The following is a 13,863-nucleotide window of genomic DNA, read 5'->3' as shown; positions in this document are numbered from 1 at the left end:
GAAAGACCTGGGTTTGATTCCTGTCCACAACGTGAGAAACCTTTATCTGGTCTCTTTCGACTAAAGATGAGTTAGCCTGTCTCATACGAAGGTAGAGGGTTTTTCATCCAGAAAGTCAGGTTTTTCGTCCCTCAGAACAGGAAACCCGAGCCCTGTGAACACACAGATCTAGTCATAAAATACTTAATCCCTCATTAGGAGGGCTCAACCCATCCCAAGAGACAGGGAAGGAAAGGGGGAGGGGGGGAACCCATACAAAATAAATAAATAACTGACTGGGAAAGGTATATATCTCACATCAGTTTTGTCTAAAAGTAATGGAGATCATCAATCAACTTCTTCAACATCTTGAGAATTGCTAACAATTTGGTGACCACCAGATGGATTTTGCCACTCTAGATACACAAGTAATCTTATGTGTATCAATTCTGGTGTCCCTCAGGACTCTGTCATTTCATCCAATCTCTTTCTGATTTACATAAACAATCTGCTCTCATTGACTGCATGACCTATTCATAGTTCTGCTGATGATAGCACACTATACATTTCCTACTCATATGACAAGCCTTGCAGTGCTCAAACATCTCTTCTTCAAGATCATCTATAATAAGTGCCCTGAACACAGATCTCCACAATATCTTTACTCGAGGTGAAAGCAACCTAGTCAACTTCAATGTTTCCAAAAATGCAGTTTTGCTTGTTTTCCTATTAAAAAACCCTCAGATCTTCTCAGTTTACTTTTGATAATGCTCAGCTCAACAGTCATGACCAAATCTCTCTTCTTGGACTGAATCTTATTCCTGACCTTTCCTGGGACAATCATATCACTTATACAGCTTCCAAAAAACTTGGCATCTATTCAAAGAATTATAGTGAAGATGGTAATTCTCTATCAAACACAATGTATAAATTCGAAATTTGACTAACATAGGAATACTGTTCTCGTGTATGGAGTAGTGCACCTAAGACCTCCCTAAAAATTCTTGATGCTGTTCAGAAAGGGCAGTCCAGTTGATAAATGACTTCTCTTACAGACTCTCTTCAGCCACTTTCCATTGAAGATCAGTTTCTGCACTGTGTATCTTCTACAGATATTTCCATGTCCGCTGTTCAGCAAGAACAAGCATCCATTATGCCTTCTATTTCTGTCAGATCTACAGAAACTCATGCTACAGCTGCTCAACACCCTTTTACACGATCTGCATACTCACTGAACCTGCCACTCCCAGTCATCTTTCATTCTTTCTACCTCAATTGTGTAGAATAGTCTCCCTCATGAAGCATTTCCCAAGACTACAATCTTCAACAATTCAAGGAGGAGAGCAACAGATTACTGTATTCTTGACCCTGTCCTCACATGGCATCTGATTGCTATTGGCTCTTCTGTCTATTGTGTATAGGATGAGAAAAAAAAAAAAAATGTGTTTCACACAAATGCACAAAAAGCCACATACTAAAAATTTGCTTATCTGCTTTCATGTCATAATAATGAGTCATTTTTGGACCATCTGTGTGATACAGTACTACATACACACTGTGCACATGAGTGTGAGTGTGTGGTGAAATACAGTTGGTATCATCTTTTACTAGTTTTTATTGCCTGGACAAATGACTACAGGGGATGCATACTCAGTAGAATTTCAGCCAATTTATGATGCATTTCTACAAAAACAGCCAGCAATAGTCAACTGTAAATGCACCATGTTCCTTCAGGATAATGTGAAGCCTCACATGATATAAGGCAACATGGAACAACCTTGGTTGGGAAATTCTACCACACACTTCTGTCATTTGATTATGACCTTTATTTATTTATTTCTTTTTTGTTTCTAAATATATGATGGGAGTGGGCACATTTATACATTCAAATGATTGCGAAGATACTTATTTCACCAAATAAAGCATTTTGGGTCTTTTTTTTTTTTTAAAAAAAAACTTTTTTAAGTTTCAATTTTATCTTATAAACCATGAACTTTTCTGGTCATCATCTTATTTTTATTTATCATTATTTTTTTTTATTTCTTTAAAAAAAAAAAAGCACATATGTTTAGTAAATATGTGTCTCAGTTGGCAATTAGTGCCCAATGATAAAATTGTAAGGCATAGCAAAAACTTGTATGGGGAGAAAATTTATGGTGAATTTCTGGTCGGCTTAGTTCTAGTGCACACAAAAACTAACAATTCTAGAGAAAACATCACAGGACTGCCTTTATGTTTGAGTTATCTGGATATTCTGAATAAATAAATCCCCTAAGAAAGTTGGAACTAAACTGATGTAAAAACATTTTTACGATAATCTCTCTCTTTCTCACACACACGAAAGGTTACAAATCTATAGCATTTTAGTATGTGAGCTAATAGTTAGATACTCTAGGAATCTTGTTCTAGAAGCTTGACATACCAGAATTAGTGCTTTTTTTCATTACAATTCAGGCTTTCAATAAGTAGAATGATGGTCTCCCACAAGATGATGAAAATCATCTTGAAAAACACTTAAAAACATTTATAAACATTCTTGCATGGAAAGATGCTGACTTACTTGTCTGTTCATAAGCTTATATGTTAGCTATTCATAGTGATGTCTGCATGGTTAGCCTAGTGGCTATGCACTTTGTAACCATGTGCCTGGGGAAGGAGTGTACTAGGTTCAATTCCCATTGACAACATGAGGAGCTCAAAGATCTAACTCAGCCATAGCCAAGTTAGCCAGTCTTGGGTATGGAGAGCAGAGTTTTCCGCCCCAGTTTATCTGGGGTTTTTTTCAAGCAGGCAAACCGGCCACATGAAAACACACTGATTACAGTCATGAATATTGCCTTTAGGGGATGCAGCAGAGGAGTGGCGAACTGGCTGCATTATTACGCCAGTAACCCATCATTAGGAGGGGATTCAACCCATCCTAAGATGGACGAGAAGGATAGGAGGAGGATTCACAGTGGTGTTTTACAAGAAGATTACAATGCAGAACATATATTAATTAGAATTATTTAATGAATACTTCTGATATTTGCAAAGTCAAATTGTCATCATCTGGGAACAATGTACTAACTGATAAGAGGGTGGTCTGAAAAGTTCTTGGCCACAACCATAGAAAGAACACTATCTGCAAGATTTTTTTTTTTTTTCCTAAGTTGGTACATCTGTCACAAGCTTCCATGTGAAATTGCAAGTCATTCTCTCAAGTAAGTTTTTCTATACAGTTGTCTGAAGCAAAAGTGTTGTCTGTATCCCTTGAAATGGATAAAACTGAGTATCGTGCAGTTATAAACTTTTTTGTAAAAGGTTTAATGCCAAAAGAAATTCATTCAAAGTTCATAAAAGTTTATGGGCATTCTTCTCCTTCATTTTCGACAATTAAGAAATGGGTTGTAAAGTTTAAATATGGCCGTACCAGCCTTGAAGATGATCCACGTGAAGAATGTCAAAAAAGTGTAACAACACCAGAAATCATTGATCAAGTGCACGATATGGTATTGGATGACCGGCGAGTCATAGCATGTGAAATTGCTGAGACTATAGACATTTCAAAAGAACGTGTAGGATATATTTTGCATGAAGAATTGCAAATGAAAAAACTTTGCGCAAGATGGGTGCCATGCTTGCTCACGGCAGATCAAAAATGCACTCGCATGAAATCTCTGAACAATGCTTGGAGCATTTTAACAAGAATAAAGCTGATTTTGTGCATTGATTTATTACTGTTGAGAGTTAGATTCACCATTATACACCAGAATCCAAACAGCAGAAAAACAGTGGACAGAAGTGGTTGTTCAGTGCCAAAGAAGACAAAGTCGGTTCCATCAGCAGGAAAGGTCATGGCATTGGTGTTTTCGGATGGTAAAGGCATTTTATTTATTAGTTATTTTGAAAAGGGTAAAACAATAACCAGGGAATATTATTCCGATCTTTTAACCAGACTAGATAAAAAATTCATGAGAAAAGACCCGGTTTGAAGAACAAAAAAATCATCTTTCATCAGGACAATGCAGACGCCCACAAAGGTATTTTGGCAATGGGAAAATTAAGGGATCTGCACTATGAATTGTTGGAACATCTACCCTATTCCCCAGATTTGGCTCTCTCTGACTTCTATCTTTTCCCAAAACTCTTCCTCGCTGGTCAGCATTTTTCTTCAAATCAAGAGGTGATTGCAGCTGTAGAGGGGTATTTTGAAGATCTTACTGAGAACCACTACAGGGACAGGATAATGGCACTGGAGCAATGCTGGAATAAATGTATTAGTCTTAAGGGAGATTATGTTGAAAAATAAAAAAAAATTTTGAAATTATAAATTTGTTTTTTCATTGTTAGGCCGAGATCCCTTCAGACCACCCTTGTATTGTGCACATTCTTTAAAAATATGTGGTGATATGTCATCCATCCCACAGCTTTATTGCTATCTAATCCAATCAACACCTGAGACACCTCTGATTCTTTCACATCCTATCCTTTAAACTTGTCTCACCTCTACATGTTGTACTGCCTCATTTACACAAGTATGACATATGATGATAAAATGATCATTCAATAATTCTACTGTATCCTTTTCAACAGTTACTCTGCCACACTGGTTACTTAGCACTATCTATCAATGTCAAAATGGCATAATTATTTTCATCCAGTTTATAATTCCACATGTATCTTTTTTGGTAGTAACCTTTTGTTGTTTCGCCACTTCCCACACAAGCACCTCATGATAATTCTCACCAACTGGCAGATTGATGACAACAAAATGAAAAGAAAATAATATTTATTAACTTATTTGCTGACATTTCGCTGGTATTATATCCAGCATCTTCAGAGCACAAAAACAGTTTGTCACAGTATGCGACAACAACAACAACAACAAAATGGTATAACAGTGGGACTAGTTTAAAAAAAAATTGTAACAGACAACACAAGGAACAAACTTGCTAAACATTTAGCTAAATTACTAGCCAACCTCACATATAATTCTCCCTCCATTGTTAAAAATTCTGTTCACTAAAAAGTATTTTAGAAAACCATATCTTAAAAAGTTCAGATGTAATGATTAGTTTTGATATCACTTCACTATTTACAAATGTACTGTTATCTCCCCTTTTGGTCAATTCTTACATAGAACACTTGGAAAGGCTAGATATAAATACAGCCACTCTCAAACCACTAGTTTGACTATGATACATTGATAATGTGTTTGCTATTTGGCCACATGGTCCAGACACACTGGATACATTTTTAGTACATTTAAATAGCCAACACCCTAAAATCCACTTCACAATTGAACAGGAAGCTAATGACTGTCTGCCATTCCTGGATGCATTAATTACATGGCTTCAAGATAGTTCCTTATCTTTTTTTTGTTATAGAAAATCACACATACAGGAAAATATATGCACAAACAGTCACACCATCATCCAGCTGAACAGTATGGTAACCTAAAAACACTAACTCACAGAGCTAGAGTTATTTGTTCCAATGACAATGCTCTTCCTGCTGAGCTCACTCACTTATATCACAACATACCACAAGACCGCAGCAGAACCGTTAACATCCCACACATTCAAGGCACATCTGAAAAGATATCTAGAGTGCTCAATAAATATCAGCTATGCACCACATTTAAACCTTATGTCAGATATTCAACTCTCATCTGTTCACCTAAGGACAAACGCTCTTCTTTATCACATCCAGAAGTTTATGAAGTGCCCTGTTCTTGTGACTCGGCTTTCTGTGGACAGAAAGGACGAAATGTTGACATCCGCCTTGGTAAACATAAAAAAATACATCCAGAACTGTCATTATGGCAAGTCAGATCTAGAAGGCCATGCGTTGGATACCACTTCACACAGGTTCAATGAGAAAAAAACAAAAGTGCTACACAGAAGTCATTATAGGTCAGAGAGATTGTTTTTGGAATCCACAGAAGCTTTAAAACATACTCCAAACCTCAACAAGTATAGCTGTATAAATTTACTAAAAATCTGGGAGGACAGCTAAATCTACTAAAATACCAGATTTTTAGTAAAAATAAATTTACTAAAAATCTGGGAGGAGAACTGAAAATGTATATGAAAATAATCAGGTATTATCAATCAATAAATAATAATAAATGATAATGTATCACCAATAAAATGAATGAGTCTTTCACTCTTGTCTAATAGAGTGAAAAAAACACTAATGTCTAAGTAGCAATTCATCTTTGTTTCAACAATGGTAGTTACAAGGGTAAAAATTAGCATTGCACTAACAAAAGCTAATAAATTGAGTAAATAAGTCAAAGACCGAATATGCAATTATGATTTATTAGGCAACATTGGTACTCCATTCAGGGTGACACCTGACTAGTGAGGTATTTACCTGACTGGTGAGATAGAACAAAATTTTTGTGTATATATAAATATACACTGGTGTCCAAATGCTAAGGATGAATCACATTTTTACCTGTATATGAAAAATTTTCATTACTACAGCCAAATGCGGACATCAATGTATTGCCACTAACAAATTATATTACACAAAAAATGTGTTATAAAGTTTATAAATTAAATTGCAATACATTTATGGCAAATATTAGAAATGGATGTCAGTTTAATATGGCAAAGTGTAAGGTTATGCATTTTGGGGTGAAAAGATCAGCAGTAGTATACCACATTGGTGGAACTGTACTCCAGGAAATTGACAAAGCAAGAGATTTGGGAGTGTTAATGGATAGGGAGTTGAAGTTTAGGGGAGACATAGCAAACGTGGCTAAATCAGGTTCATCAGATCACTTGGTTACTGAAGAATACTTTGACGAGCAGAGACAAGCAGGTTATTGTTCCTCTTTATCAAGCCTTGATAAGACCCCATCTTGACTACTGTGCCCAGATCTGGTGCCAGAGTTTCTTCTTGATGGGGAAGAGGTAGAGAGGATCTAGAGGCGAGTGACCAAGATGGTAGCTGGTCTATGGAATGAACCTTACGAGAACAGGTTGAAGATCTGTGGGTTACAGAAATTGGTTGATAGCCGGAAAAGGAGTGATATGATTGAGACATTCAACTTACTGAGGGGTTTTTACAAGATTAATTCAGAGGAAATTTTTCAGGGGCTGGCTACTATATTCGATTAATATCCTTGTTCTCTAGAATTAGAAGTAATTCTAGAGAACAAGGATATTAATGCCCCACCACATTGTACTTCTTCTGTACAATGTGGTGGAGCATTCTCATCCATACAATGAATTCTTTGCCTACAGTACCACAGAACAATTGAACATGACGTTGAAGAACTTCATTGCAATATTGTTCACCAGTCATAGTCCAAGCACTAGTAGCTTTGGTGCATCTATTAAGCATAACACCTCCCTATACCATGATCCCAGTACTGCCATGTCCATCCCGTTCAAGAATATTCTCGCAATGGTAAGCAGTACCACTTTAATGCCAGATCAAGTATCATCTAGAATTAGAGGAAGGACTACGACTCATCTGTAAAGAGTACATTAGCCCATTAGTGTCTTATCCAATTTTTATGGATACAACACCACTGAAAAAATGTGCTCTACAATGAGCTGTGGATAAAGGGATGCAGACTACAAGCCTTCAATTGTATAGGCCTACTTGTTGCAGACATCTTGCCACAGTTTGTCGAGAGATCTGCTTACCTGTGCTTGAATGGAGCTGACCTGCCATGGTGTGTTGATTACATTTTCTGTTATAACCAAAAATCTGTCTTCATGGTGGTTGAGTGAGGATGACCTCCCCACAAGCATGTGGAACACATTCTACTGGTTTGAAATGCTGCCTAGAGCCGATACAATGCTATGTGAGATTCCAAACTTTCTGATAATATCAGTAATTCTGAGCTTTCATCAAGCTTTCCAGTAATTCTTCCCATGTGAAATCTACTAGATGATATTTGAGACCTTATAAGACATCCAAGTTTGCAACTTTATTCCTTCATGAAAAGAGCTTCCTTCAAACACAATTTGCTTATCGCAGCCTTTTGCCTTTTATCCTGTTGAATGCTACCACATGACTCCTTGTGCATGATTCAAAAATTTAAATGTGTTCCTGCTTTCTACTTGAAATCATCTGTTATACAAATTACCACAAGCTGATTTGCCTGAATTTGCGGTTATAATCTTCAGAAATAGTGTTCGTCCTTAGGTTTTGGACACTGGTGTACATAAATATATTGTAAACCAGTATTGACTACATTATTGCAAATTTTAAATTAGCTGAGATAATCTTAGATGTAAGAGTATATCAAGTCTTTGAATTAAACTCTGATCATTTTAAATAATGGCAAAAATTCAATTTAAACCAAAATGGCTAAAAATAAACAAAGTGGAAAATAATTATGAATTGAGTTACAAAATTTCTTCATTACAAGATCCCAACTAGGCAACAATATCAGAAATGCACTGATTTAAAAACAGAAACCATATATGAATCAAATGACATAATAGAGAAATGGGAAAATCTGAAAGCAATCCTGACAAAAGCAGCAACAGAAAGCTTAGGGATAAAGAGTAAATGGAATAGAAAAGAGGACTATGCAACTGGGAGAAAGAAATAGAAAAGATAATAAAAACAAAAAAGAGAGTTAACAGAAATGGCCAAATAGATGGATGGACAAAACAGATCAAATGTGCTTTCTTGGGAATTTTGTGAATTGCACCTCAAAAAGGTATTCATAGATGGTTTCTTCTTTAACTTGAGAAATAAAAATAATGTAAATTAAAATAACAAAAGATAACAATAAAAAGTCAGTGTTCAGAATTCTTCCTTCTCTGCAGCTTTTCATCAGAACAAATGTATATGAGTAACCGATTGACTCTTTTAGTAAAGTATTAATAGAATTTTTTTCCCAATGTGTATAAATTTACATAAACAGCATGCACAGTCTAACTGAGAAAAAAAAAAAGCAAGAGGTTCAAAGTAAAAAAGAAGTTTGTACGAGAGAGAAAGAGCATAGGGAGATAATTTTTTTACAGTGATAAGAGGAGTACTTCACAAAAGTAAGAAAAAATCTTGTTTTGCTAAGAAAATTAATAATATTACTGATGCTCTCAGAATGCAGAAAGGCAAGGTAAAAGAATTTATTGTTTTGGCTGACACCAATGATCTGAGAAGTATTGTATGAGGGAGGATGTGAAAGAATTATTAGCAGCATAAAAAAAAAAGAGTGAGAAGGTGAAATCTGTAAGTCTGCATTCAAGCTATGATAGAGGCAGACTGAGGAGAGCGATGATAGCAAATGAATCAATACATAGATTGTGCAGAAAGAATGATGTAGAGTTTGTGGACCTGTGGTCTAAGTTTGATGGCCAAAAGGATTTGTATAATGCTGGGGAACTGCACTGGAATGGATGTGGAGTGTGATATCTAGAAATAGCTTTGTTCACTGAGGATGTGGAAGCACAAAGTCAGGAAAATTAAAGAAATTAGGGTAGATGCAAGTGAGCATATGTTAAGGCACCCATGAGGTGAGTGAATGAGTGTAAGAAGAATTTAGTCTCACAAACAACAATATTGAATATGGCAATCATTTCAGGAAGTAAAGATGGTTACAGGCCTACAGGAACACAACAATTTCTATATACTAATGCCAGAAAGTATAAGGAACCAAGAGAGAGAGAGAGAGAGAGGAGTTTTTGGTATTGGTTAGTGTAACCTTGCCAGAAGTTAGAGGAATTATTGCGACTTGGCCAACAGCAGGTGATGTAGTTATAGGGATAGAATGTGAAGGATATTTTCAGAGAAGAAAGGATTAGGAGAGGTATACTGCTGATGACAGCAGATAATTGCAGCCAAAAACAAGAGAAGATTGACAGAAGAGTGGTTGTTCATTTGAAGCAGTCTGGTGCAAGATAAAGTGTGCCAATAATACAAAATATACAGTTGGTTGCTGCTGGGCTGGGGGGGAGGATTCTGCTACATCAGTAAGTTAGTACAACAAGTGTAAGTCGAGTAATTATTAAGGGGGGACTTCAACTATGAGGACCAGAAGGAAGAAAGGATCACGTAACAGGAAGGAAACAGAATTTATATACTTTACTTGAGGCAGCATGTAATGGATGAGATTGGAGTATGAGAGTATTGGATCTGGTCAATATGATCAGAACAGTTATTCATAACCAAGGTAGTCACATTGCCTCTGATTCGAGAGAGTGATCATGCAGTCTTAACTTGGGAAATTGTAAAACATGAGGAATATGATGTCAAGAAGAGTTTTTTGGGGAACTAATAAGACAGGTGATTATGACATGCTTAGGAGGAAGCTTGAAGCTGTGTCATGGCATAAAAATCTGCAGGGGAAGGATGTTAGCTGTGCATGAGAGAATAAGCAAAATCAGATTGTATACCTAAGGTCAGAAGGATTAATCAGATAGGAGTTGGATGAATGGCATCATTAAACAGGAACTACAAAGAAAGAAAGTATTGTGGTGGATATATAAGAAGACAGATGACCAGCAAGCTCATGAGCAGTACAAAGATCAGGAAGGAAAGGTGACAACCAGCATGGTAAGGAAGGTTGAATTAAATTATGAGAAAAAAATCCAGCCAAACCTGCCAAAGGAAATCCCAAAGAGTTCATTCATTATGTGGCAACTAAGAGGAAGAATGATAATAGAAGGATAACTTAAACTAGTGCTGATGGTGGCAAGGAAATAAAGAGTTGAGTTATTAGGTGATCTCTTTGCAAGCGTAATATCATCCAAGTGAGGTTATTGTTATTACATATGTTACAAGTACTGATGTGGTGGATGAACTGGAGGTTCTTATGATATTGTAGAATCTCAATGTGACCATGGCAATACCTTTGACAAGGCTTTTTAATTTAAGTCTCAGCTTTCGCAGAGTTCCAAGGGAATAGAAAGAGGACAAAATAATTCCTTTGCATAAAGAAGATTCTAAGACTGCAGTAGCAAATTATAAACTAATCAGTATCTCAGGAGTGGTAGTAAAAGTACTGGTCCAAAAGAGAAGTCAGAAATGGGTGGACAAAAACATGATACTCTAAGAGTGGAGTGGCATGCCTTAGTAACTTATTAACTTTATATAATAGAGTGATAGCTCAGTTGGATAAAGGAAATGGCTACAAGGTGATACTGCTGAATTTTGCAAAGGCATATGACAGGATATCATATGGAACTCTGCTATACAACCATCAACAAATAAGGATGGATATGAGGGTGGCTGATGGACAGATACCAAAAAGTAGAGGAGCAGATCCAAGAGATAGTAGGTGACTAGTGGTGTACCACTGCTGTTTAATTTGTACATAAATGATTTAGGAAATACTTTGAAGGAAGATATTCAGTTGTTTGCTGATGTTGCAAAGTTGAATAGGGTAATAGTTAATCAAGGATGTAAGAGAGGTTGCATGATGATTTAAATAGGCTGACAGTATGGGCAAAACATAATGGCTGTCAATTTGATACGAAAAAGTGTAAAGTTATGCATTTTGAAATAAAAAAAAAAAAGATTACAAGATCAAAGATTAAAGAGTACAAGCTGTGTACCACACTGAGGGAACTGAACTCCAAGAAATTGATGAAGCTAGGGATTTGAGGATAGTAGTAGACAGGGAGTTGAAGTTTATAGGACATATTGTTAAGGTAGTTCCTGGGATTACTTGGTTGTTGAAGAACACACTAACAAGCAGAGATAAGGGAGTTATCATTCTTCTTCATAAAGTCTTGATGCAACCACATCTGGATTACTGTGCTCAGCTGATTACCTAGGTTTCTTAGGGATGAGGAAGTGGAGAAGATCCAGAGGTGAGTGACTGAGATGGCGAGTAGTCTGTGTAATACTCATTATGAGGATAGACTGCGGTTTGTGTGTTGCAAAAGTTGGTTGACATACAAAAAAGAGGGGATATGACAGAAACTTTACATTACTTAAAGAATTTTGCAGGATTAATAAAGAGGAAATATTTCAGGATTGCCTAGAAGGAGCAGGACAAGAGGTGATCTCTGGAAATTGGGTAAAAGTGTGAGGACTAGATTTTTTGCTTTGAGACTGGTAAATGAATGGGTTGCCAGAGTCAGTTGTGAGTGCTTTGTCTATTAAGAGATTCAAGGAGAAGTATGATAGATACTGTGTGGATAGTTTAGATCTCCCGAGATGAGCCCTAGGATGCCATGGGGGTGCCTGTGCAATAATAAAAAAACATGGGAAAATGAAGGGGAAAAAAGCAATGATATAAAATTTAAATAATGTTCATGATATAAACACACATGTAGAAAAAATCACTGACTAGTGATATTTCTTAGGCAAGTTACAATCTGCAAATTTACTTACTCTTTTTTGCTCCTACTCATTTTGATCTCTTTTAGTTTGCTTTATAATGTAAACAGTTTATTTCATTCCAGTGAAATGACACAGAGTGTTCAGTTGCAAATCTTTGTTTTTCCCAGTTCACCCCCTTTTATTTAGTAGTAAATCTTAAGAATATCACACACAAACTAATACTTCAAGTATTTACATGAAAGACCAGACAAGTGACATCAACAGAATTAAATTACCTAGCCAAAAACTTTGATATTTAATTTCTTCTCCAAATTTAGCAGATTCACAAGAAACAGGATAGGATATGTGAGAAAAACTTGTATGAGAAATTGAATAATTATAGTGCGAGTCACAACTTACAATGATATTCCACTTCAGAGGAAGACTCTCAACAATTGTCGTGACATCTAGGAACAAGAATGTGGCACTGAGCAGAAATGTAAAAACACAAATGAAGATGTGAAACCGGATGCGTTCCACAAGAGGAAGTTCTAATACATCTTGATCATCAGTACCAGCACTCACTATACATGCCAAACTTATTGTACTGCAAGCCTATAATTAAAAAAAAAAACTAATTACATCCATATAAACATATCATATCACATGAATAACGTATTACTTAAAAATGCTTATGAAATAAATTTAGCCTTCTCTCTCTCTCATCTCTTTCCACACACACACACACTTCCAGAAAAGAATGCTAATTTTTTTAAATGTAAATATTTTGTCAAACCAAACTGTTACTAGGTGTTAACCAACTCAGAGTTTTGTGCACATGATGCTCACCCAATCTAATTAGTAGTTGCCAAAATTATGAGTTTAATATGTGGATGTGGCGTTTGCACACCATGGCGCTTGGCCGGACGAAGGAAGACTTAATTTTGAGTCTAGTCAGCAACTAGAGGAAATTTTTCTATACCTTTTTTTTTCAACCGGTTCCCGCGTTAGTCGATCTTCGGCATGGGCAAGCGGGTTTTTCCTCCTGGAAACTTGGTTTTTTTGTCCGTAAACTCAAGAAAATCGACCGTAGAACCCACATTATTTCAGACATTAAATACGAGTGTTAGGGACCATGAGATGGCAGCACTTGTTGGGCCATCTCTCTTCACTGCGTGCCGCTTAATTAGTGATAGCCTTGGGCCAGCTATCTCTGATTGGGTACCAGTGGAGATTGAACTACCCACTCAGTCTCCAAAAGTTAGATAGGGCTAAAAACGGCCTCGCCTACTCCCTATATACAAGAATAAAAAGGCGTTAGCTGATTTATATATATATATATATATATATAGGAATATGTGGTTGGATAGAAAAGGATCAATTTATTTATCTATGGAATTACATAATGGATAATGAGAACCTAGGGTTTGAGAGTGCTGGATGATGTAATAGCATCAAAAGATATATATCCAAAACAGAGGTCACTCTGCTGTGATCAGGGAAAGTAACCATACAGTCTTGTCTGGGGGGGGGGGGGGGTTCTACACATGTGGAATTCTCAGTTAAGAAAGGGCGTTTTTTAGACTCCACCACTTCTGCTTATGTATTGTGTGCCTGTATGCGATTTTTGGCTACTTATCGGAGATTGGAATGCAAAAG

The 13,863-nt window shown here is 36.4% G+C and overlaps 1 protein-coding gene across 1 annotated transcript in view; it reads right to left on the bottom strand.

The window, feature by feature from the left end:
* Positions 1 to 13,863, bottom strand: part of LOC150100912 (uncharacterized) — a 155,184-nt gene that overhangs the window by 81,376 nt on the left and 59,945 nt on the right. The window contains exon 2 of the mRNA XM_090401549.1: positions 12,625 to 12,819. Within this exon, the coding sequence (XP_090257675.1) occupies positions 12,625 to 12,819 (195 nt within the window). The remainder of the gene's footprint in view (positions 1 to 12,624; positions 12,820 to 13,863) is intronic.

Source organism: Typopeltis vanoorti, chromosome 12 (genome assembly GCF_054136105.1).
Source record: "Typopeltis vanoorti isolate ZY-2024b chromosome 12, IOZ_Tvanoo_1.0, whole genome shotgun sequence".
Taxonomy (NCBI): Eukaryota; Metazoa; Arthropoda; class Arachnida; order Uropygi; family Thelyphonidae; genus Typopeltis; species Typopeltis vanoorti.
The sequence above is the reverse complement of the archived record's forward strand: the minus strand, read 5'-3'. Positions and strand labels throughout refer to the sequence as shown.